The following is a 25,581-nucleotide window of genomic DNA, read 5'->3' as shown; positions in this document are numbered from 1 at the left end:
TACCCCACAACTTCGTGTCTATTCTTCTACCCCTCATTCTTTACTTACCTTTCAACATTTTGCATATATTTCATCTGAGACATTATTGTGCTATTATTATTGTCGACTTTCAGATGTATGGGAGAAACCATATTGTGTTTCTACTCATACCTAAGACTTCAATACTTCTTTTAACAAACTTTTTTTTTTTTTTTTTTTTGTGTTTTCGGTCGTTTTTTCTTTCTTCGGTAAACATCCTCATGTTGGACGGACTTCAATACTTCTTTTAACAAACTTTTTTTTTTTTTTTTTTTTGTGTTTTCGGTCGTTTTTTCTTTCTTCGGTAAACATCCTCATGTTGGACGGAATTTGATTCCTTTATTTAGAATTCGTTTATTTTGTTAAAATTGAAAATTTTTTGTTCAATATAAATATAAGTAAAAATTAGCTAAAATAATATAGTGAAATTGATGAATAATATCAAAAAATACAATAAGATTCATAAATAATAACAAAAATTAATTAAATAGTAAAATAAGTTAGCAAAATTAATCATGTCAAACAGAAACTTACTATATTATGTTTTATATTTGATTATTCAAATATGATTCACGTTTATTATTAAAATATTGTTTAGCTATCTAGCTAGGCATCTTGGTTTATGTTAAAAAGAAAATGAGATTTTTTTTTTTTTAATAAGTTTGACTCATTTTTATGCAGTTATGTTGATTTGATATTGCATTGAATTGCGTTAAGTGTCGTATTGTATGGATTTGTGTTGACTCTTACATCGGATACTTATTAAGTGGTAAATATATAGGAATATCTTATCTAAAGAGAGAGAACTTTGGAATTAGTGAAAAAAAATTGTCATTTTTTGAAAAATAAATAATAACATATGTGGAGGAGATAGGTAACTTACATATATAGTGAACCTAGACACAATTTGGACCGCAAAGACTAGCAGCTTATGTCATCTGTGACGTCATAATTTTTAAAAAGTAGTGGGTGCTTATCAAATGTAAAATGACAATCATCCTTTGTTCTTATTAGCATTGGCAGTTGGCTGTGAGATTAATGATGGTGATTTCTTATTATCATCTGGAATGGCACGAGCCTCTTGAGGTAATTGGGCCCACTCTCACTGACTCAACTCGACCGTGTCTATCATTTAAGAGTTTGGAGCCAAGCGTATGGATTGGCATCTTTGGATTTTTGTACCTTGTGCAAATCAAGAGATTAGCATTTAGTGACTATTGTAAATTGGAGGATTCTATGAACAAAGTTTGGTTATAAATTTGATTTTAGTTTAAGGTTATAACTTTGCTGAATATTTTTTTATTGGACGTAAATATTCACAAATTCACATTTGAATTATATTTTCTTCTTATATATTTTATACTTGCAAAATTTTCTTAAGATCAAATATTAAAAGCTATGTTATCAAATAATTATTTAAATTGCAAGTTTTTATAATTTAAAGTTATGCATAAAAAATAAGTTTATGAATTATATAGTAAATAACATCTAATTGGCATATAATTTGATAAGCGTGTTAAGAACGTAAAGAACATATAATTTAACGGTTAGATTTTCAAAACATGTAATAATGTTTTTTTTTTTTTAAAGGAAGTTTTGTTCTTAGATTACAATTAAGTTTGTAGCCAAATTTTGTCTGAATTTTATTATCTGAAGATAATTACTTTGTGTATTTCAAGGAGGGGAAAAAAAAAAACTTTCTGTAAGCTTATTATTACAATTTGTTTGTATATATCAAAATTCAAAAACTAAGTGCTAAGCAAAGCTTCTTATATTTGTTCCGATGGTTGTATAAAACTTTAAATTGGAATTTTTCACGACCATAATCTTGAGTGTGATGTTAACTTATTAGTTAGAAATGGTCCATCACTTCCTGTCTTTAAAAGAACCCTCATTGGATGAGGTTGTAGCTGATCTGATTCTCACTCGTAAGTGACATTAGAGCCATTCACATTCCCCATGACTTGACAAAAAGATAGGTTTAAATCAGAAATTTTTTTTTTTTTTTTTTAGAATCATATATTAGCAAAACCAAGATCCTTTATTGTAGGATCATGAGGATCAGACCATGCGTATACGACACAGCCCAATTATCTCACATCAGTAATATGAGCCCATATCTACCAAGATTTTGCTAAGACAGTCCATCAGTCATCAGAGTTTCGAAGTTTGGTAAATCCAACTTATAAAATGGAGAAAAATAAAATAAAGCAAATGACCTATTAATTCACTACTATTCGAAGCTAGAACCACTCTGCAGAGGGCCCAAAAGTTTCAAACGAGGCAAGGACCGGTTCCAAATAGGCCGACATTCTAAGCCCAATGTACAATTCATTGAGATCACAAAGAACAACAAGCCGAAGTTCAAGACAAGAAATTCTGGGGCCTTATATATGGGCTTGAGATCCTACAGTACCTAATTGCCCCAAGGTTTCGGTAATAGTACTACTTGTACTGACTATTAGAAACCCATTCTTTTTGTTTTCTTTCTTTTTTTGAGCAATGGTCAAAACAGTTCTAAGCCCACGAGAAAACTTGATGATTCCTTATAAAAACCATTGAAGTCTGCATCAACCATTTAATAATAATGTTTTGACATAGGCAAAAAGTCATCCAGTCTTACTTAGCATTAGTATTAGTAGTGCTAAAAAGACATCATGTTATTTTTAGCACCACCAATACTAAAAAGCATGCTACAATGGTGGAGGGAAAGCCAAAAAATTTGGCTGTTAAGCTACAATGCACAGCCAAAGCTAAGAAGGTATATATATTATTAAAAGTTATATTATTTTATTGTGTTGAAAGCTAAAATAAAACCATTGATATTAAGTGTTTTGTAAAGCAAAATGGTAAAATAGATAAAGTAACTTTTTGTGATGCGAAATTACTAAATTTATGAGTTCGGATGCTTAAGCGATCAAGATAGCTTAAGCTTTTGAGTTTTGAGTGCTTTTGTTTTAACTCATATCAGTCACTATTTAATAATTCTTCTGCCAGCTATGTAAACATTTTTTTCCCCCTTTGACATCTATATATAATATATAGTTGTTAATTATCCCTATTGTTTGTAGTCAGTTTGTAACTTTGTATGGAATCCATATTGTTTAATGTTTATAGTGAATTGTACGGACTTCCTATTGTTTATATATACATATATATACACACACACATACACACACTTCTCAGTTATAAGTTCTATGTGTTCTCTTCTGTTAAAGAAATTTAAACTTGAAACAGTATATTTATTTATTGTTAGTATTTTTTTTTTCCGAATCCTTATTGTGAGTATATCTATTGTTAGGGTAAATTACGTATTTAATCCTTATCTTATATACCATATTTCAATTTGGTCTTTAATATTTCAATTGTATCAATTTAATCTCTAATCTTTCAGTACCATGTCAATTTAGCCCTTGTTATTTTTTGGGTGTAAATTGATGACGCGTCTAATGACAAAAATAAAAAATCAGCTTTCGTTAATGTGACAGTACACTAAAATTTTATTTTGGTCATTTTTCATATCATCAATTTTCATTCAAGATATAATGATAAGAACTAAATCGACACGACACTAAAAAGTTAGAAATCAAATTGAAATATAGTGCAAAAGATAAGAACATAACAGGTAGTACTTTACCCTTACTGTTATTTTTATTGTTTGGATGACATGACTTCCCAAACCCGCTCCCACTTTTGTTGGCATTAATTGGCTTGTCCATTGAAATTATGAAGTCAAACCAAAGTGTGGAGTAACCACTTTTTTGGTAACACCCATTCAAAGTTCAAACATCGTCTGATTCTCACGTTTTAGTTCATGACATTCTTTATCACTTTTTTATCTCTAGTATGATTTCATATCTTATGTCTAAAAAAAATTTAAAGCATTTTATTTTTTTATGGTAAGGTCTTGTACTCACAATCTCACCATTTATATTACACTTATAAAGAAATTAAGTACAATAGAACTGGTTTGGCAAGCCCATAGACTGCATCTTCTTCTTCTTCTTCTTTTCATTTTTTTTTTTTTTTTTAAAGAAAGGACTAGCTAAACTAGTAGTGCAGAACTCCAGTAGCTTAGCTCTTGAGCAAAAAGTTCCTTTGTATAAAGGTAACATATGGTCCACTCATACATATTAGATAGGATTCCCTTTCTTTATCTACTCTCATTTTTCTTCCTCTCAACCACTTGTCATTGTCAGATTGTTTTAGGTACCATTTGTCAAGATTTGTGGAAAATCACTAGTGATTTTTGTGCTATTCTCTAAAAGGGCAGTCAAGTCTTAATTAAACTCCACATAATTGTTTGGAGGCTGATGACAGTATCAGGAGTACTCATTTGCAGCATGATCTGAAGACGACGGACCCTTTTTGCATGCCAAGAAGACTAAGGAAACCTTTGGAAAAAGCTGGAATGCAATAATGAATAAAAAAAAAAAAAAGCTAGTAAAGTTTTAATTAATTAAGACTCGTCGTAGTCGTTTATACAGTCTAAATCAATCAAGTGAACACCCCATGCGATTCAAAGCTCTCACAACATTCTCACATGTCAAATACACCCAAAACCAGACAAATCTTGGGCATCACAATTAGTTGGCTAGGAAAAGATCACGACTTGCTGACTAAACGAAAATGTTCCTCTCAGACAGAATGTTGAATTGGCCTTTTGCCTTCCAAATAGTGGTCTTTAAGCCTCACGTAGAGCTATGAAAGGCACCTAACTAACGCTTATGATCCATATATGGTACCAACGCATAGAAAGGCACCAAATTGACGTTCATGAACCACATATACGGCACCAACGCATGGAAAAGCACCGAATTAACATTAATGACCTATATTTGGTGTCAACAGTTGGAATGATGGTAACAGCATGGGTTGGAATGACATCCAATAATAATATTGCACCGATAATATTTAATTAAGGAAATAAATATGTACCTTATGGAGAGTAATAATTTTCTTAATTACGAGAGGATGTTGTACATTCTCAAAGATGAACCAAAGTTCTTTTATTTACCTGAAGAAAAGAATAAAGTTCTCTTTTGGCTACTTCAATAGGAAGTTAAGAACCGTGTGACTTAAAACAGATCCGAAACCCAAAGATACGCTTTAAGACTGACTTTTATTAAGAAAGTCATTTAAAAACATAGAGAAAAAGTGTATCAGAAGTCCAATTTAATGACTGACAAAGAGTACCGTGTAGAACACGTAGCTAGCAAGCCAACTACAAATCTTCATAAAAATCATAAAGTAAAGGAAAATGCTAATAGTAATCAGTCCAAGTGAATTCAGTATTTCACCAAACCAATTCTCTTGAATTTAAAACAAATTCTTATCCATTTATTGCTTCAAGCCTTCAAGGAATGTTTATCCTCAGATTTGTAAACCAAAAAAAAAAAAAAAAAGTTTTAGATTCAAATAAAAACTTAATTGACTGACAAATGAAGGGTTTTTTATTTATTTTTTGAACTGATTAAATTATGAAAATAATATAATCGTATCCACAAGGATTTTTTTAGTTTAGTGATCCATGATTGCCCTAACCTATATTTGTTTTCAATTGAAAAACGCAGAAATAACAGCTAGCTACACCCTTAACAAGTAATGAATAATGATCTGGTTCAAGAGTTGGGGAGGGAGAGAGAGAGAGAGAGAGAAAGAGAAAGCACATGTTCCCACGTGTTTTCACACATTTACAGACCATATAGGCAGTGTATATGACCCAACTAGGGACCAAAAAAATAAATAATTGCGGGCACTTTATGTATCATGCTATGTTGGAAAGGATATTTTATTGTTTTTTTATATTTTGGGGCAAATTTGTGGAGGCCAATATGCTTTGGTCCACCATTGTCTCATAATTGATTTATTGTAAGGCAAAATATATCATCCTCTAGCTGTGCCTTTATTATACTTCGCGATGCTCTACAATTTTAGTCAAATGAAATCATGTTTTCATTCAGTACTTTCTAGAAGAGAAGAGGTCTAATTGGGAGGATTGAAAGTGCACCTCAAAGAGAGACTGAGAGAGGAGATAAAAACAATATAGAGAGATAGATGCATTATAGAAAAAAGTCCAAATTTTGAAAAATCCTGATGTTTTTAATTGTATCTTTATTAAAGCACATACTTTATAAACCATAATAATTTATAAAAACTTAGCCTATATCTATTAAAAATAATTAGCAAATCAACCTATCTATGTGGAAGAAAGATTTTGATTAGTGCCTACTAAAATAACATCGTTTTACTTTTGAGTGTTTGTCGTCTTCTCTTTAAAGCTGAAAACGATTTTAAGAGAGGGAAATTGAAGTAATGACTTCAAAAACTAGATTCTATGTTACTGGTTTTAAACATATAGATTATCTGGTTTATAAGGTATGAGATTTAAAATGACAAAATAAAAATTCAGGGTATTTTATTGGGGAGAAAAACATTCAAGTGGGTAAACTTTGGTTAAAAAAAAGGAATTGTACCATTTCACTAATAATTATACCATTAAACTAAAATGTATAAGTTAGGATGGAAACAATATATGATAATGAAAAATGAGGATTTTTAACTTTATTTTTTAAAAATAATGATAGAAAAAATATCAAAAAGTTTTTACAAAATAATATTATGCCTAGGAAATAAATCCACAGATAAATCTTGTTTAGTAATACGTAGCTTTTGTAAGATTTGTATTTTGTAAGTAGAAAAATAAATACTACTACAATTTTGTACAATTATTACTAGAATGTTTTGAATGCATGGTTCATGTCCTTGGATTGGGCTTTGAAGTCACACGACGTTGTAACAGTCAGTGGTTAGAAGCGTGGCCATTGGCCGTGATGAACATGACTCTATTTATTGAGAGCAGATCCCCAATAGTAATTCTTTTTTGGCTAAAGAACCCAAATTAATTCCCTTAATGATATTGATCATCCAACCATCTCCTAGAATAGTATAATGCCAAATGAAACTCATTATTAATTTATTTGAGGGAGATTTGTTACCTTATTTCCATAGCAAAAAATGCCTTTCATATGCATTCAATTTCTATACCAACAATTCAATTTTTTTTTTTTATTATATATATAAAAAGTAATAAAAATTAGGGGATCTGGTATAAGTATAATTCCTACTGATTTGGGAACAAGCCAATAACATAAAATAAAAGGCCGCATTGAAACCCTGACCTAAAAAAAAGATGACTTTCGTATGAGTGATAACGACGTATCATTGAAGTATAGGGTCATTTATGTCATTTAACATCTCCAAGGCTCGTGGTATATGTAAGCAAAAAGTAAACCATAATGTGTGATTGCAGTCATGCTTCTTAATTATAATAATACATGTGGATCGGTTAAACTATGAACAGAGAAACTTCCTTTTCTATACTGCAACATTGCCATTTGTTTTTCCTAGTCATCTTCAACTTCTCCCTTCTAAAACTCTACAGAATTTGAGTGTCTTAAGCTAGAAATTAGATTTGAAAGGACCGCATGTATTTGTTTGTTTTCAGTATTCTTGTATAGTACAGTGGAAGAGAAAACAAACTGCCTTAGTTCTAACAGCAACAAAACAACATTGTCTGCCAAAATCCCAGTGAGGTGAGTGGGACTTGTGATGAACATTTTCTGAGATCCGAGACTCATATAAGACCAAAAAAAATAAAAAAATGTTCAAGTCATGGAGCAGGAAGAAGAAGGTCAAAGTTGTATTCAAATTGGAGTTTCAGGCCACTCAGGTATCAGTTTGACAAAGCAAAAGAAAACCATTTCTCTTTCTGTTACTATATGAAGATGGGCTTGTTTAGTTTGGCTAATTGGTTTGAGTTGCACCAAATGTCTCAAATTTTTTTTATTTTATATATTCAATTCAGATATGCTTATCCCACAAATATATATATATATATATATATATAGTGTGAATAATCTGATAGAGCTTAGAGCAATTGACAAGATCTTACCTGGTTTTGCATCTCCATTTTCAGGTGCCAAAACTTAAAAAATCAACATTGATGATATCTTTGGTGCCAGAGGATGTTGGAAAGCCAACAGTGAGACTAGAGAAAGCTGCAATTCTGGATGGAACCTGCACATGGGAGAATCCTATCTATGAGACAGTGAAACTCATTAGGGAATCAAAAACAGGAAAACTCAATGAGAAAATTTACCACTTCATTGTTTCAACTGTAAGGAATGGTCACAGCTTCTCATTCTTTTTCTCCTCTTTCTGGTTGGGTTTTCTCAAAAAATTCCTGTGTTCTTGCAGGGATCATCAAAATCTGGTTATCTTGGAGAAGCTTCAATTGATTTTGCAGATTTTGAGGCAGAGACTAAACCATTAACTGTTTCTCTGCCCCTTAAGTTTGCAAATTCTGGCGCAGTTCTGCATGTAACTCTCTTTCTCTCTCCTCTCATACACACAAACACAAACATACATGTTAGAAATCTAATGGTTGAAGTTTCCCAGAAATTGACTCTTGTGTTTGAGTTCTAACTATCAATATCAAAATCAATACAACTTCAGCATCATTTGCTTGTAAAAAACTTCTGTGATTCATCATATTTGACATAATTTTTAAAACAGGTGACAATTCAGAAGATGGAGGAAGATACTGATCAAAAGTAAGTAGGAAGCAATGAACATTAACTTCAATTTATTCACCATTACTTCTTTTTTCTTCTCCTATTCTTTTGTTGTTGTTTTTACCACCCCCTACTTTAGGAAGTTACATTTACACTTTTAAGATTCTAAATTCAGAGATGGTGAAGAGTATGGAGCTCAATTACTTTCACATGATGAAAGCATGAAGAGTCAACCAAGCAATTGCAGTGCAGATGATAACTTTTACAATTTTGCTGAAGTAAGGTCTCATATCATACAACTTTTTGTATCTTTTCCATAAAAAAGTTCAAGAGTAGGACAGCAACATCAATAAGCTTCAACTCAAACTATCAAAATAGCGGAGACAAATGTCATATCTGAAAAGTAATTGTTGAACTATCTCTTAATTGTTGCACAGGATATGAATCTGAAAGAAGCCACATCTCAGATTGCTGAACAAAATGGCATCTTTAGAGCACCTACAGGCTCTAATGCTACATTAGCATCGTGTTGGGATATCAATTCTATACAAAGTACACAAGAAGATCTTGGATTTAGAAGTACTAGCATCCATCAGGAACCCACCAGCTTCCGCACACATAACAGACAAAGCTCCATGCCTAAGGGAACATTTGATGCCATTACCGCAAAAAAGAATGCACATCGGAGATCAAACACAGATTGGTCAGTGGATTCAGCTTCAGATGCAAGTTTAGTTGACTCAATAAACAGCCTGGAGGACAATCTTCCAAGAGAAAAGTTACAAGAGGTGTCAGAAGATTCCCTTGAAAAACTCAAAAATGAAATTGCTACTCTAAAGAGACAAGCGGATTTATCGGAAATGGAAATACAGTCCCTTCGGAGACAAAATGTGAAGGAGAAGAAACAGGGAGAAAATCTATCAAGACAAATTATTAGCCTTAAAGAGGAGAAAAGTGCACTCAAAATAGAATGTGAACAACTCAAGTCACAGCAGAAATGCATTGATGATGCTGAAGCTAAAAACAAATTGCAGTCTGAGATTAAGGATACAAGGGTTCAGTTAGAAGCAACAAGGCAAGAGCTTAATTATGAAAAGAAAATAAGTAATGATCTTCAGTTGCAGCTGCAGAAAACACAAGACTTGAACTCAGAGTTAATTCATGCAGTGAGAGACCTTGAAGAAATGCTGGAGATAAAAAATAGGGAACTGGCTACGGAGCACAATGACGCCAAGGAAGTAGACTTGTTGAAGCAGAACATCAGCGACCTGAATGGTGAAATAGAATTTTACAAGAAACACAAGGAAGAGCTAGATATGCATACAGAACAGCTCACCTCGGACTATGAGTTTTTAAAGCAGGAAAACCATGATATCTCATTAAAGTTAGAGGAAAGCCAAGTACAACAACAGATGACACAAAATGAATGCTCAGTTTCTTTGGCTACTATAAAAGAACTTGAATCCCATGTAGAGAGATTAGAAGAAAAAATCAAGATGCAGGCAGAAGAATTCTCAGAATCTTTAATCTCCATCAATGAACTTGAAGCTCAAGTTAAGGGATTAGAGAAAGAACTGGAGAAGCAGGCACTGGGATTTGAAGAAGATCTAAAAGCCATAACAATTGCCAAGACTAAGCAGGAACAGAGAGCCATCCGATCAGAGGAGGCCTTGAGGAAGACAAGGTGGAATAATGCTGCTACAGTTGAGCGTGTCCAGGAGGAGTTTAGAAGTCTTTCTGTAGAAATGGCATCTAAGCTTGATGAGAATGAGAAGCAGGCCATGGAAGCACTGACAGAAGCTAATGAATTGCGCCTGCAGAAACGAACACTAGAAGAAATGCTCCAGAAAGCCAACGAAGAGCTTGGATTGATTAAAGATCAGAATGAAGTAAAACAGCAAGAGCTTTTGAACCAAATACATTTAAATGAAAAGCAAATAGAGAAGATGTCATTGGAGCTACACCAAAAGTCCAAGCAACTTGAATACGTACAAAATCATGAGACAGAACATCATGAGGCTTTCTCGATGGAGATTCAAATGCTTAAAGCAGAGGTAGAAAGGCTCACAAAAGAGAAGTATGAGTTCTCTAAGCAGGCAGAAACCGGACAAATTAAGACATCAGTTGGTGAAAAAGAGATGGTCATGCATATATGGAACAAAGAAAGGGATGCTCTGGAGAAAAAATTAGCTTCAGCAGAGAAGGAAGCAGAAAAAATACATGAAGAATTTATTAAAATTAAGTCCTTAAAAGATGAGAAGGAAACAATAAATAAAGAGCTTCTGTCAGAAGTGGAAAACCTTAGAGCCTGCCATGATGAGTTAAAACATGGATTTTCTAGGGAAGAATTGGAGAAAGAAAGTTTAAGGAAACAGATATTTCAACTAGAGCATCAACTAAAGAAGAAGGAAGAAGAAATCACCAGTATTGAGAAAAAGCTCATGAATTGCAATGGGCAGTCTAAAGAAAGCAAAAAGGTCAAGGAGTACCTAATGCTTTCTAAAATGGGCACTACAGATGGCACGTTAATCCAGAAAGGAGTTGGCGAAGCACCATGTGAAAGGTACACAAATTCAATTAGGTGAACTTCAAGTTCATATTATTTTAGCTCAATCATTGCTCCTTTACAAGTAATATCTGTTATCAATACATTTAGCTTTTCAGCTGAGTCAAATATTTAATTTGCACTAGGTGCACATTTGTTGTTTGCTCCTTTACAAGTATTATCTGTTACCAATACAGTTAGCATTTAAGCTGAGTCCAACATTTAATTTGTACTAAGTGCACTTTTGTCGCTGGTGAACAAAAGAGCACCTAGTAGTGACATAGTTGAGTTTATATTCACTAATTATTTTCTTTTACTCTTTTTTTTTTTCATTTACTTATTTATTTTAATTATGTTTTTAACAGGACAGTAGAAACTCACTCAAAGAAAGATCTTGAAGTCTCTACCAAGAATGAGTGTAACAATACCAACTTGTTATCTGAAGTGACATTACTAAAGGAAAGGAACGCGTGTATGGAAAAAGAATTGAAAGAAATGGAAGAGAGATATTCGGAGATAAGTCTCAAATTCGCAGAGGTAGAAGGTGAAAGGCAACAACTAGTAATGACTGTACGGAACCTCAAGAATGGTAAGAAGAATTAGCATTCTATAATGCACTGGAGATCCAAGACTGGGAACTATGCATTGATGGAGCAGCAGGATATGTTTAGCAATTGAGCAACTAAACCAACCAGGTGTGACCATTACTTTCATTGCAGTATCATCAATAAAATGATATGAAATGCATCAAGTAGCATGTCCTCATGAGTCTATTGCTCATTTCTACATGAAGGGGAAGTACAAGATTACCAGAAAATCAACCAATTGAGCTCATATGCACAGTGACAGATCCGAGTTTGCAAGCAAGTAGATCTAATTAAGATAATGTATTACATCTATTATTATCAACACATTTTTTTTTTGTGTCATGCTGACCTTATTCACTCATTTATGATATTCATCTAGAGGTTTTTACTCATAGGAAACACTGTCAAATCCCTGGAATCTGACAAAGAAAAAGTTTATATTGCCCAAAATGACAGTAAAAAAAATTCAAAATGGTTTATAATCTCTTCTTTTTTTTCTTTTTCTTTTTCAAAATAAAAAACTCTGAAGGTGTTGCCAAATTCTACCTCTAGCATGGCCAAGAAAACAGATGTGATGTAGCTTGTCATCAAGAAGCCACTAATATATATGCTTCAAAAACTCTCTGTCATGTCAATGCTAATTACAACAGGTTCACACATGACAGCTGCACAGAACAAGCAAGTTAAATGAGATTTATAACACTTATTTTATCATTTCTATGTTTAGATTGAGAAAAGATACTGTTGTTATGTGCAAGATTTCAGAACAAACCTGAAATTTTGTCAATATAATCCTAACTTAATACACTTTGCAGAAACACGTTTCTGCCGTCTTATATTTGATTTTGAAACCTTTTGTTCAAACTGCAAGCTCCATCACTCCAAACCAGCTTAGTTTGGCCTCCACTTCCATTCATTGCAAAAGATAGAGTCTGAAGTTGATTGATCTTAGGTTGTATTAATATTTAAAAATAAAAAATAAAAAATCTGTAAATTTGTATAGAATAGAACAGAAACTATCTATGATATGAGGGTGTATACAACACCTGTCTTGATCTCTTATCAGCAGGTGTCGATGTGGGAAGAACAGAGGATGAAATCTTCTCATTTTTAGATGAGCTTGATGGATTTATAGATCGCTTCTGCCTCTTTTGTTCTGGTGCCTTTTTGGGAGTGCTGCCTCCTTGGTACTTGAAAAATTCTAGAATAGAGGGACTTCTTCTCTTGGAAACTTTTGATACATTCCCTGAATACTCCAAACAAGGAGCGACTGCATCATATGGAAGGGACTGGTGACGCATTCTGCTCTTTTCCCTAATTCTGTTAAGAAACTCTATCGACCAAGGTGAGTTTTGTTGCGGATGGGCTGAACGGAGAGCATTTGAGAGTGGTGTTCCAGCATAAGATGACATCTCCTTCTCTTGGAATGATAATTCCTTTGAATTTTCTGCAGATCTCTGTGTTAAGCCTTCATCGGGCATTCCACAGTGTTTTACAGGAAAAATATGATTGAAATCTGTATCTGGGTAATCATTGACTCCTGGCACAGTTTGCCTCTGATCTTTCTTAAAATTCCAGATATCTGAATTTGAATTCATCTCCACAGCCATCGAGCAAGTAGGGTGACGGCCTTCATCAAATGACAATCTTCTTGCAATTTTAGACTTTCTTGAGGAGTCACCATCCATCTCAGGCACCCAAAATGAGAAATTCGGGGAATTATCAAAAGAAGACAAGTCCTTACCTAATACAGGACTATCGGTTAGGTCAATAACTTCACCTATAAGGTCCTGCAGATTCTCAGGTTTCTTGGCACTAAGCCAATCCAAATTGTTCATCATAGCCAAATCCGATCCCTGATTTTGGCCAAACTTTTTGTCACTCAAAGAGAAATAAGGCTTTTTTATCTCATTTGATATGGGAAGACTTTTGGAGAATTGAGAATCATATGGCTTGGTAACACTGGAGGGCTTTATCATCATACCCATATCCAATCCCTGTTTTTGACCAAATAAACCATTTGAAGTTAAACTTGGTGTTCTGAACTCATCAAATAGCTCATAATCTTTCGACATCCACTGATTTAATGGCTTGGATACTGTAGAAGGATCCAAGTTGTCATCAGTGATTTGGTTTAATGGCTCAAAACACGGTAAGTCATCCATATCTATGTCAATTTTGTGAGGGCTGCCACTGTATTTTCGTCTTTTTCTTCCAGAATCCATATTAAAACGACACCTCTCTGAGTCAGGACCAGAAGATACTGAGGAAGAGCAGTCCGTCATTATAGATTTAGAATCATCCCGCTCACCATATTTGCACAAAGCACTAAACAGGGTGACACTCTCATCAGAAACAAGGTATTTTTCGATTGCATGGATCCTGCGTTCATGTGACCCTTCAAGAAATTCAACTAGAATGCCTCCTGAAGACAGTATTGCATGAGCTGTCAAAGGATTAATGGAAGGAAATTTGGTAAGAAATGATTCTGCAAGAGTTTCTGACTCGGGCATTTTAGGGTATAGGCCTCTAGTCAACTTAATCACATAACTGATGCAGCTCAATATAATATCATCCGTCAACTCAGATGAATAGGAGCAAAAGATCTGCAAATCAATTCCCAGGCTTGATGCTGCAGCATAGAATCCATCTGAGGATTCCATTACAGTGGAAAGGAAGTTGACATCTCCCTCAAAGACCTGAAAGAAAGATGCATAAATAAAGAATTAAAATTAGTTTAGTGCATAACTGTCAATAAAATCATCAATAATAGCTTTCATCTTTTAACCAACCATTCTACATTATTCCACCTTATTGTGAAAAAGCAAATAAACAAAGTTTTCAATTTTGAGCCTTTTTCTAGATCTCATTTCTCTTGCAAGCAGACACAAGATTGGAGGTTCCGTTTATAATTCATCAAGTCAGCTAAAACCTGGCCAGGCCAAACATACCAAAGCTATCATAAATTAGAACAAATCAACGGCTTAAAAAAAATCACAACTAAAATTTATAAAAAGCAAATGCCAGAATAATTCAACCTTTCATGGAAGGTATAGAAGAGAAGCACTGATGGAACAAATCAATACAATTTAAATGAATCCATCTTGAAATAAATCATTACAAAGTGACTTTCTAATCATTTTCATTTCATGACCATAACCTATCAAAGCATTTGCAAAAAAAATCACTTATACATGGATGAAATGGAGGAGATTAAATTCATAAAATGTAGAAGTTGTCATGGAATGCTGATGGTAAAATAAGCCCACATACCAATGTTTTTCCCCCTCTTTTCCAGCTGTAGCATATCAATGAATTCAAAGAAAGCTTAACCATTCTTATCCAAGGTATCCCCCAAGAACCTCAAAAAGATGTTCTAAAAAAATGCGTGCACACACATTATTTTGCCCTTTGAGACAAGGGCTTAAAAGAGCTAATTGAGTCTCAAGCTTTGCACATTTATCTTAAGAGCAATCTTGAGTGAAGTAAAGTCAAATTTTGGGCTGCCCAATATCAGCTTATTCTTTTTAGAATCTGAGCAAAAGATCCTCTAACAACCACTTTGCTAGGACCATCTCAAGAGAAGCTTGAGTAGCTAAGTTTGCCTTACATCCTACTGTAGAAGGAAATATTTCTCCATAGAACCGGTTAACAAAGATCAAATATGGCTATAGTTAAATCACTTAGATATAGAAATTACCAGAATGCAGCCACTGAACGCAAAACTCAGCAATGTTAAAACATTTGTTGCAATATTCTCAACACACATAGGCATGGATGAAGAAGCTTCATCTAATGCAGTTGCTTTCTTTCCAATGTTTCTGCAATTGTACCATGCTAAGCAAATAGCAGAACTCATTATAACATCCACAGGCAAATCTGAATCTCGTTCCACAACCTGTGCTCCTTCTTTCTCCATGGCAAGAATTTTTTGGTAGGTACTTCTTCTGGATACTATCATTTGCTTATCAAAATTTTGAGTGTTCACAATGATGACTGTTTCAGGGGAAGACACCATGCTTTGTGAAATATTCTCAGATTTCATTGCAAATGGCATGGCGGGAAGTGGCAGAGGCATACAGCAAGCTTCTGCTTCATCTGCAGCTCCTGAAGATCCCATGTCAAGCGTGTTCTCAATGGGTAAAAAGTTTAACAGTTTCTCCAACTTCTTGATATTCCCATCCTCTTGCTAAAATAGAATTGGTGTTAGCATAGTTGTCTATAGATTTAAATATTCTTGCAAACTGAGAAGTTAATGACATGAACCAAGAATTGACCATAAAATTAGAACTAGATAGCTAATTCCAATAAAGAGATAGAACTCATAGAAGTATAAGATCCCTTTAGCAGATCAGTATCATGAACTCGTAATCCATGATTGGAAAATGATCTCAAGTTTGACGTTATCCAAGTTTCATGCAATAAAGCTATATCTGTCAAGGATCCATAGCTGACCCCAACATTTTGGGACGCTTTGTTGTTATTGTTTTAAAGGTTGAAAATAATATAAAATCCAACTTTTATGTCACTGGTTTGTCCCACGATAATTTATCTAGTTGAATAAAAAACAATTAAATAAATAAAATGGAAATCACAATATTTAAAAAAAAAAAAAAAAAAAAACTCACTTCTCAATGTTTCCATATGCCCCTCAATTTTTTTCCCGCACTCCCACCTTTTCTACCTTCTATTGGACTCAATATTATCAGTTGTAAGCATTTAACTGTCAACAGTGACCTTCTCTCTCTTTTTTTTGGAAAATGTTTTCCACTGAAATAAATGGGACATAATTTAGTAAAACTTTATACACAAAAACACATCATAAAGACATATTTGGACAAGCAAGGCTTGTGTCTCCCCTCCCAGGACTTGGTCTGGCAGGACCAACACCAAGTGATGGCCTTCTGCTCAAGTGTCATATTCATCTTTCTGTTTCGCAAATTATGTTGTTCCATTTGTTCAAATTGGAAAACATACATCAACCATTACCTTGATATTGAACTCCAGTCTTTTAATAGAAAGTAGTCTCAGGCACATGTGTGTACATGCATCTTCATAGACACATGCAAGTCAAGCCAAATATATTCCCATGGAAAAATTAACATGTAAGTATGTATCACTCTGAACTCGTCTAATAATATTGCATTTGCACTCAATATTGTGACACATAACTGTTGATAATTATGACTAGGAAGATTTTTACACGAGTGGCATGTAATGTTCATTACTGAAAGATGTGCATGTAATTTGACAAATAGACAGATAAGAAATGGGTCTTTACAAAAAAGGGCAAAGAGTTACCATTGCCGTTTCACTATAACAGGGCATATCAACACCTTCACACAGTGCTTCGCAAGTGCTAGATTTATCCAGTTCCACTTTCAAGAAGTGAATAGGAGGCAATCCAACCAGATTTGGGGGAAAAGACGATATTCTAGATATGCCATATGAACCTCCATATTCCAAGATTATGTTGAATTTGTTGAAGGGAAATGATGCAGAAATATGCCTTCAGGAAAATGAAAGCAATTATTATTTATAGCTTTGGAACTCCTTAACAATAAGTATAGCTTACAATAGACCTTTGAAGTATACTGTGCAGTTCTTCACTAAACACAAGACTGATTTATGATGACACAAAAACGGATATTCTAGAAACATAAAAGCCATAACTATCACAAAATAGATACATAATAGAGTTAAAGAAATAATATGCAAGAATGGCATAATTTCAAGTTCAATACAGTGTAAATTTTAATTTAAGGGGGAAGTGAGATCAAGATATTAATGAGGCAAAGGAAATCATCCATAGAAGGATAAATTGGATATAAATTAATAAATAGTGCTTCTCTCATTTAATGATGACTTTCAAGAAAAGGACAGGGATGACATAAATCAAACATTTGTTCATGCAGGAAGCACTGCACAGGTTAAAAATGCTTAAGAACCCTTTTCATAGTAAAAAGTAAAAGAAAACACCTAGATGTATTGGAAACTATAACAGATATAGAGACATTCATAATATTGTTCAGAACTGAAAAAAATTAGATATGTATTGTTATACTAAAGTCAAATGCAGAGCTCTACAATCTATCAATGGTGAGAACATCTTACATGGCTAGTATCGTATTAAAGAGACATTTCTTACTCATGGGAATACTATAAAATACCAAATCTTATTAGACAAAAACTTACTCATGGGATGCCAATAGGCAATCTGGAACCAGCAGGGTATCTGTTCTAGTAAACTTGAAGTCCGTTTTACACAGATCTGGTTCCTTTGCATGTGGATAGTAATTTTGGAACTCACTAAATGATAATCCCAACGACATCAACAAACTCTTCAACGACCACCAGAATATTTTTTCAGCCACAATCAATACCTTTAAGTTACTCTTGGTAGTGTTTGAATGCAAAATCTCCTGAATAACAGTCAGTGAGGGATGTAAGCTACATATTTCTGTGTCAATCTTCTTGTGTGCATCTTCAATCAAGGACTGTAGGATGCCGAGTCTTGATTTTAAGCATTCCAAGCTTTGACATAACTTGTCTACATAAAGATGCACTGGAAGGATTCCATAAAAACACATGAACCAAGCCATCTGTTTAATTGCACATAAGGTAACAAGTTCCATAATGTTTTCATCTCTGTGAGAAGTGGTTCTTTGTGCATTTATTTTCTTAATGCAGTCCATCAATTTTTGTTTTGGAAGGCTGAGCAATTTATGGTTATCTGCTGCTAGAAGTGGGAGATCTGTCTTTATCAGCTCTCTTTCATTTTGCAGGACAGCTAGATAGCTCTTTTCAAAGTTGTCTATGATGAGCATAATAGTGTCAGAAAGCTTAACTTGATACAACACAATTTCCCAACTCTGCAATTGTACTCCAGTGGACAAACGTGCTGCCTTTGAGTGACTGGATGGAACATCGGGAATCATAGCATTAGTGTCAACAGTGTTAATAGTAGAGTCAACATGCCAGAATTAGCTTTCCGAGGATTCAAGAAAAATAAGATCATTGAATTGTGACATAGACTTGAACAACAAAGTCCTCTCAGCACTTTTTTCAGCTAAATGTTCTCCATTTCTTGGTTCTGGATATTGATCATCCAACAATTTGTTTGAAGTCCCTCCCACAATATCACCATTAGGCACAAAAATGCCATCAGAAAGAAACTTCCATGATTCCTTGTTTTCTTCTGTGTTTGGCCCATTCAAAGCATCATCTGAAAAACAAAGTCAAATACCAACTTGCCATTATCAAAAGCTTCCAGATCAAAATCAAAGCTATGTGAATCTACCTCCTCCAACATACTCTGATAGGAAGAATAGATTCTAGAGTTGCATTTATCTTCATCCAAAAGATGCCAATCCAAGTATATCCCATCAGATGCAGATAGGGGCCTGTGCTTTAAGTCAGCTAGTATTTCTTCAACAATGGAGGATAGTGACCTTATCTTTTCATGATCAGAGAAAAGAGGAACAGGCAATGATTTGAATATGTTATCACCAAGGCTAGTTCATGACTAACAATCAATTCATTAAAATTCTTAAAGTTCATGTCTCCCTAAACATGCAGTCACATGTTTCTGGTTCATCTGTGGTCTGTGTCTTAAAGAAGACAACAAAAAATTGAGATGAATCCATATCAAGGAACTGGAATTCCTCAAAAATAACAGGGCTCACAGAGGAGTTTCCTTCAACTGTAAAGTTTCCACCATGCTTATGAAGTCCATTTCTGGAACATGTCCACAGATGCCAGTTCAATTCCAGGCATTGCTGTGATAGAAAATGATCTGAAAGAAACTGTGAGACATCACATCCCCTTGAGCCCAAAAGTTCCTCGCTGTCAATGACCAAGTCACCCTTATGAAGCCAACTTGGGCTCAGTGTTTTCAAGATGTAAAAGAAGTTCTTCCTTTAAGACAAGCATGTCAAAGTTCCCAGACTTGTTTCATCAACTTCTAGAGAAGGAAATATGCTTCGGCCAAAGCACATTTGATCCTGAACAGAACCGTCATCTTCCAAGACATAAATGTTTTGCTCCATGTAGTACTCCGAAGCAACATTTTCAACTGAATAAATCAATTCTTGAACCTCATAAGGACATTGCATCGTAAGTGCTTGCCTAAGCATTTCCTGCAAGAAAGACCCGATAAAAAAAGATATATTTGTAACTTATAATTTTAGGAATCCTAAACAGATGACAAATTACAAGAACATAAATGGCCCTCTGGACACTGTTAGACTTAGAAAAATCATACGTTAACACTATAAGGCAGCTATAACAAACAAGCTACCATCAAAAGATTAAATATAACAAAGTAACTAGAAAAATTCTTTGAATGAATACGGCAGCTCTCTTATGTTGACTTCTTGTGACGAACCAATCGTAAAAGTTTCACTGTTTTCATGCACAAGCAAGAAATCCTAATCATATATATATATATATATAGAGAGAGAAAGAGAGAGAGAGATGGATAGAAAGGGAACAAATGCAAGGAAACTAAAAAATGTCAGTGTTGTACCAAATCCTATTCATATCTAAAAATCCCATTTTATCTCTTTTGTTTCACATCATATATGAAACAACAATGAACAGCAAGAGTTATCAATCCCAAATGATTTTAACAATAAGAGTGACAATATTTGACACAACCAGCAAACACAACACAATTTTTTGCAAGTTAATATTCAGTAGGAGCTTTGTGCACTGGGCACGACTTTTTTTAATGTTTTCTGTAAATGGGTTAGTGTTAAAACAGGTTGACATGCTTTGACACAATTAATAAATGGGCAAATTTCGTGTTGATCTACTTAATTTGCAATCAATTTGAATGATAGACATATTTTGACATGTAATCCATTTAACCCATATCAATAAATGTCATTTTAATCCAACATAAATTTGCATTTTAAAAATAGAATTGAGTAATTAAATGGATTTTAATGGTTATATTTATACATTCTTTCATTTTACCCTAAAATCCCTGACCCTTTAACCAAAATGAAAAGAAAAAGAAAAAAAAAAACTCTCATTTAAATCTATTTTTCTTATATAATGTATTTCTAAGAAAAGTAAATTTATTTTTCTTGTATTCTATTAGTATTTTAATTGACATTATTATTAAAAATAATTTGCATGGAATTTATTTTTTAAAATTATTATAATTTATGTGATTATCACAAAAATATGTTAATCATAGAAAATTTGGGGTTATGTTTATTAAACAGGTCAAAATTGATCATCTCCTTACATAACACAACTTGTTTATTAAATGGATTGAAATAGGTTATGTCTATATCAACCTGTCATGATGCAACCTACAGGTTGAAGGCTTGGGATGAGTTGTAGACCCAAACATCATGGATTCAATCCCCACTAGAAGCAACCCTGGATTACCTAATACATGGTTTTGGCAGGTGGGGTCATGTATCCGTGGTTTACTCCTTAGGGGTGAATCCAAAGGGTCCTACCTTGTGAGGTTTCACGTCATAAAAGAGGGGGTGTCTGTATCAACCTAATATAACCTATTTCTTAAGCATGTTACATAGGCAGTGATGTGTGACTTATCAATCCGTTTAATGAACATGTCATTTAGGGTAGATGGATTTTGACACGATTATTAAATGAGACGTGTTTGTGTCAACTCATGCAATAAAATACTCATACTTGGACACAACAAAAACACAACATGCCAACATAAATTGCTACCTGTTTTAACACCATGTCATCCAAAAAAGACCCCTAACCTGTACCCAAAATTCAAGTAGATATACAGGAAGTCCAACTACAAGTTATTATATAGTAATTAGCTCTCATTTTGCTTTATAATATTTTGAAATTTAGATAATGCCAATAAAAGAAGACTCTAAAGATAATAGAAGTAGTATGTATATTAATATCTACAAGAGAGAGAGAGAGAAACAGAAGAAATAAAAAGAAGACCAAAACAAGGGAGATGCAAAATGATGTCTCCCTTAGGCAGTTTAAAATTAACTAGCTTTCGCAAGTACACACACACAAATATCAAATCACCCTATGGATATGGTAACTGTAAGTAGTTTACTCCTACAGCCTTTAAACCTAGGGGGCAGGGGGAAGAAGAAAGCATTCCAAGGCTAAAATTATAAACATTATCCACTCAATATTGAAATTTCTTGGGACAAATTACCTGCATCAACTATGAAGAAAGGCCGAGGCAAACAAACCCGAAGAGAACTAAATTTCTAACATATTATCCAAATACCATGAGTTGTAGTATGGTTAAGATAAATACCTGATTATTTTCATTGTCTGGAACTTCAGACAGATTTTGTATTTCATATTTCTCAAAAGAGCAGGCATCTTCCTGCAAATTACAGGCAATATTACGGAACCAAGATCAAAACCCAAGAAGTTTCAAATAGACATGGAAACCAAATTATCCACATTTCTATTCTTTTTACCAAGAACACGTTCGGTTCTGGTGTTTCAAATTGGATTACTTCATATCTGCTTGCATCTCTATTATCCTTCTGCGATGAAACAAGTTATACGTTAACAAATATCCCTAAATAGACCAAAAAAATAGAGCTAATGAGAAATTATAGTGATTATACATTTGGCAGTCCAATCTCCAGAGTTTCAGTTCCACAAGTTCCTTGACTCTCCACTTCCTTCTCTTCATAGAGAACCTCAGCTTCTTGCTGCAAGTTAACACATACCATTTACACTAAAACGGCTAAATTCACAGGTATTTCAATGTACTTTCAACTAAATACATCAGATTATACTCTGATTCCACCTAATTTTCACCCAAATTTCAAAGCAGAATATAAGGCAATAATTCCTTGCATCTAATGATTTAACTAAGCTCAATTTCTTAACCTTCAACATTGCATTAAATCATAAAACTAAAATTTATCATCCAAAAAAAAAAAAAAATCAAAAATACTAAAATTCAAAAGGAAAATCAGTAATCAAGAAATAATCGACTACATTCAAATTAAACTGGATCTGATTAAACTTACTATTTCATAATTTAAAATTTGAGCTCAAATTTCAAAACAGAACTAACCAGATTGAAAAACACACTCAAAACACCAAAACCAGCATCGGTTAAAAAATTCCTTGCATCTAATGATTTAACTAAGCTCAATTTCTTAACCTTCAACATTGCATTAAATCATAAAACTAAAATTTATCATCCAAAAAAAAAAAAAAATCAAAAATACTAAAATTCAAAAGGAAAATCAGTAATCAAGAAATAATCGACTACATTCAAATTAAACTGGATCTGATTAAACTTACTATTTCATAATTTAAAATTTGAGCTCAAATTTCAAAACAGAACTAACCAGATTGAAAAACACACTCAAAACACCAAAACCAGCATCGGTTAAAGCAAGCTTACGTTTGAGCACAAAGACCAAACCCTAACACGAAGAAAAATCTTCAAACAGTTCAAAAACATCCACAGAAGAGAGTGAGAGAGATATTGTTTTTCACCTGCGAAAGCCGAGTCTCGCGGAAGCAAGGCGTTGGAGCGGCGGCATCGGAGTGTTCGATATCGGCGTGGTCGATGCGGTGAGGGAGAACGGCGGAGAGGAAATCGGAGAGAGCGGAATCGAGAGGGAGATCGTGGAGAGCGGAGGAAACGTGGAGAGGCGAAGCGAAGGAGGTGAAGAGGTCGTTGAAGGAGGAGAGAGAGGGAGGAGGAGGGAGGTGAGGGACTGGGAGGTGGAGGAAGGTTTGGGGTTCTAGGGCTTGGATCGGAGAGAAGTAGTCGATGTTCAGGAACCGAGTTCGCATTTCAGAGAGACTGAGAGTGAGAGAGTGAAGAGTGAAGAGAGAGAGAGAGGAGTAACGGTTTTTGGAATGAATTGAAATTGAATTGAATTTTGGCGCTCTATAAATTTGGGCCTTTATATGGTTGGGGATCGTGGAGGTCTTGCAAAGTTGCGCTTTGGGTGCGCACAATTGGGCGTTGTAATTTTCCGTACCAGAAATAGAGAACTTTCTTTCTTGTATAGGCTTTTTATTATTAAAAAAAAAAAAAGCACCCTCATCACCAATTTTGTTTTGGCGGGAAATTTCTAAAAACTATTTTATTTTTTTAGTTAAATTTGGATCATGATTGGTCTAATGTGTAGGTGTATCGAATCCATTGAAACATAGACACGTCACTAGTATTTGACAAGTGTCTGCATTTTAGTGGGTCACCAGTAAACAAATCAATTCCATTCAAATTTGTAGTAAATAATTAATGGTTTGTTTAGATTGAAGGAGAGTAGAAGAGACTGGGAAGTAAAATAGAATTAGTCTAAAATTAGTTTATTTTCAGTCAACTATATTTTACTCTCCTTCACTCTCTCTCTCTCTCTCTCTCTCCCTCCTCAATCCAAACAAACCCTAAAGAAAAATTCATACCAACATTCTCCTTAGAGAGAGAATTGAAAATTTTCATTAGACCATAAAACTCTTTAAGTAAAAAAAGAAGGAAGTTGGAATATATTAAAACTTAGTACATCCTAATTATATTAAAATTTGTTGGTGGACTCTATCAAATAAAAAATTAAAAACTTATGGGGGAACATGGACAAATCGAAACTCACTAACTATACCTAAGACCAACTAATAAGGCTAGTCGGATGTGATCCAATGGTCAAAGTTATATCCAAAATTCCAAATAGATGAGAAGAAACTTTGACAAATTAAGTGTATTTGAGTTCTCATTTAAATATTGGTCGGAATATGGCATTGGTAAATAAGACCCATTTAAGGGTATAATAAGAGTTTTCCTAAACCATGAATTCGGGGATTGGGTTTGACACCACACACCCTTGAATAGGCGAGGAAGGCAATCCTGTTATTGACACTATTTATTTCAGAGTAAAATATTTTTAAATGCATGTAAATATGATTGGTTTATGTTTGCATTTTTAAGTGTTTAGGTTACATCAAACACTTGAAAATGAAAATATTTTAAACTGATGAAACAAATCCAAAAACTCAAACATCGTCATTAGGTCTCTATTTTAGACAAACAAAAGTTACAAAACTCATTTCAAAACCAACCCGCATAAACCCAGCTCTCCACCGCAGCACTTCCTTTGATTGCAACTACCCAGATCATGCCAAAAAGTTACCTTAACCACCAACGGCATCACACCTCTCCACCAAGAAGCCTCCTTGTGACTTTCTTTGTTTGTATAAGATGGGCAAGAGAGAATGGTGATAGAGCCGTTGAACTTGAGAGCGATGAGCTCCTCGGTGGCTTGGTAGCTCTGGTTTGTGGGAAGAGAGAACTTGATAGTGATTGGGAAAAGAGAACTTGAGAGTGAGAGGGAGAGTTATTGTGAGAGACAAGTGTAAATGTTTTACACTTGATTCAAGCATAAGGGAGGGGATTTTTTTTATAAAATAACTATGAAATCCAAACAACATTATTAGTTAGGCAACGTTTTAAACATATTTCGTTTCTAACAATTCGACTTCAGAGGAGTCGATTTTTGGGTTATAAAATCAAGTAAATTGGACTTAATTTTCCTTTTTTAAACAGTAGATGAGGTGGCTAAAAGTGGCCATGTAGATCATAAATCGAGTTCATTGGAGTCGCTTTATAAGCCCAGAAAATGACTCCAGTGGAGTTGTTTTATAAGCCCAGAAAACGACTCCAATGGAGTCGTTTTACAAGCCTAGAAAACGACTCCACTGGACTCGTTTTATAAGCACAGAAAACGACTCCAGTGGAGTCGTTTTCTAAGCCTAGAAAACGACTCCATTGGAGTCGTTTTCCTTTCCACGTGTCCCTCATCGTGCGCTACAAGAAAAACTGAAGTTCAAAAACAAAAAACAAGTTCAAAACACTCGC

At 34.1% G+C, this 25,581-nt stretch overlaps 2 protein-coding genes across 2 annotated transcripts; one reads left to right on the top strand and one right to left on the bottom strand.

Moving 5' to 3' along the window:
• Window positions 1-7,294: 7,294 nt before the first annotated feature.
• Window positions 7,295-23,612, bottom strand: LOC112001597 (protein SHORTAGE IN CHIASMATA 1). The gene is given in 16 exon segments (XM_065763446.1): window positions 7,295-8,097; window positions 8,180-9,358; window positions 12,273-12,391; window positions 12,499-12,658; window positions 12,773-14,425; window positions 15,427-15,915; window positions 17,028-17,235; window positions 17,922-18,703; window positions 18,961-19,235; window positions 19,238-19,285; window positions 19,288-19,463; window positions 19,653-19,864; window positions 19,941-20,007; window positions 22,101-22,243; window positions 22,328-22,414; window positions 23,217-23,612. Coding segments are annotated over 13 exon segments (4,542 nt in total). The 5' UTR covers window positions 23,520-23,612; the 3' UTR covers window positions 7,295-8,097; window positions 8,180-9,358; window positions 12,273-12,391; window positions 12,499-12,559.
• On the top strand, window positions 7,638-12,211 carry LOC112001610 (golgin IMH1). The gene is made up of 7 exons (XM_024033783.2): window positions 7,638-7,750; window positions 7,997-8,197; window positions 8,278-8,400; window positions 8,596-8,633; window positions 8,770-8,872; window positions 9,032-11,157; window positions 11,505-12,211. The coding sequence occupies exons 1-7, from the start codon at window positions 7,682-7,684 to the stop codon at window positions 11,740-11,742; spliced, it is 2,898 nt and encodes a 965-aa protein (XP_023889551.2). The 5' UTR covers window positions 7,638-7,681; the 3' UTR covers window positions 11,743-12,211.
• Window positions 23,613-25,581: the final 1,969 nt, after the last annotated feature.

Source organism: Quercus suber, unplaced genomic scaffold (assembly GCF_002906115.3).
Source record: "Quercus suber isolate HL8 unplaced genomic scaffold, Cork oak 2.0 scaffold_507, whole genome shotgun sequence".
Lineage (NCBI taxonomy): Eukaryota > Viridiplantae > Streptophyta > Magnoliopsida > Fagales > Fagaceae > Quercus > Quercus suber.
This window is presented reverse-complemented; position numbering and strand designations above follow the sequence as displayed.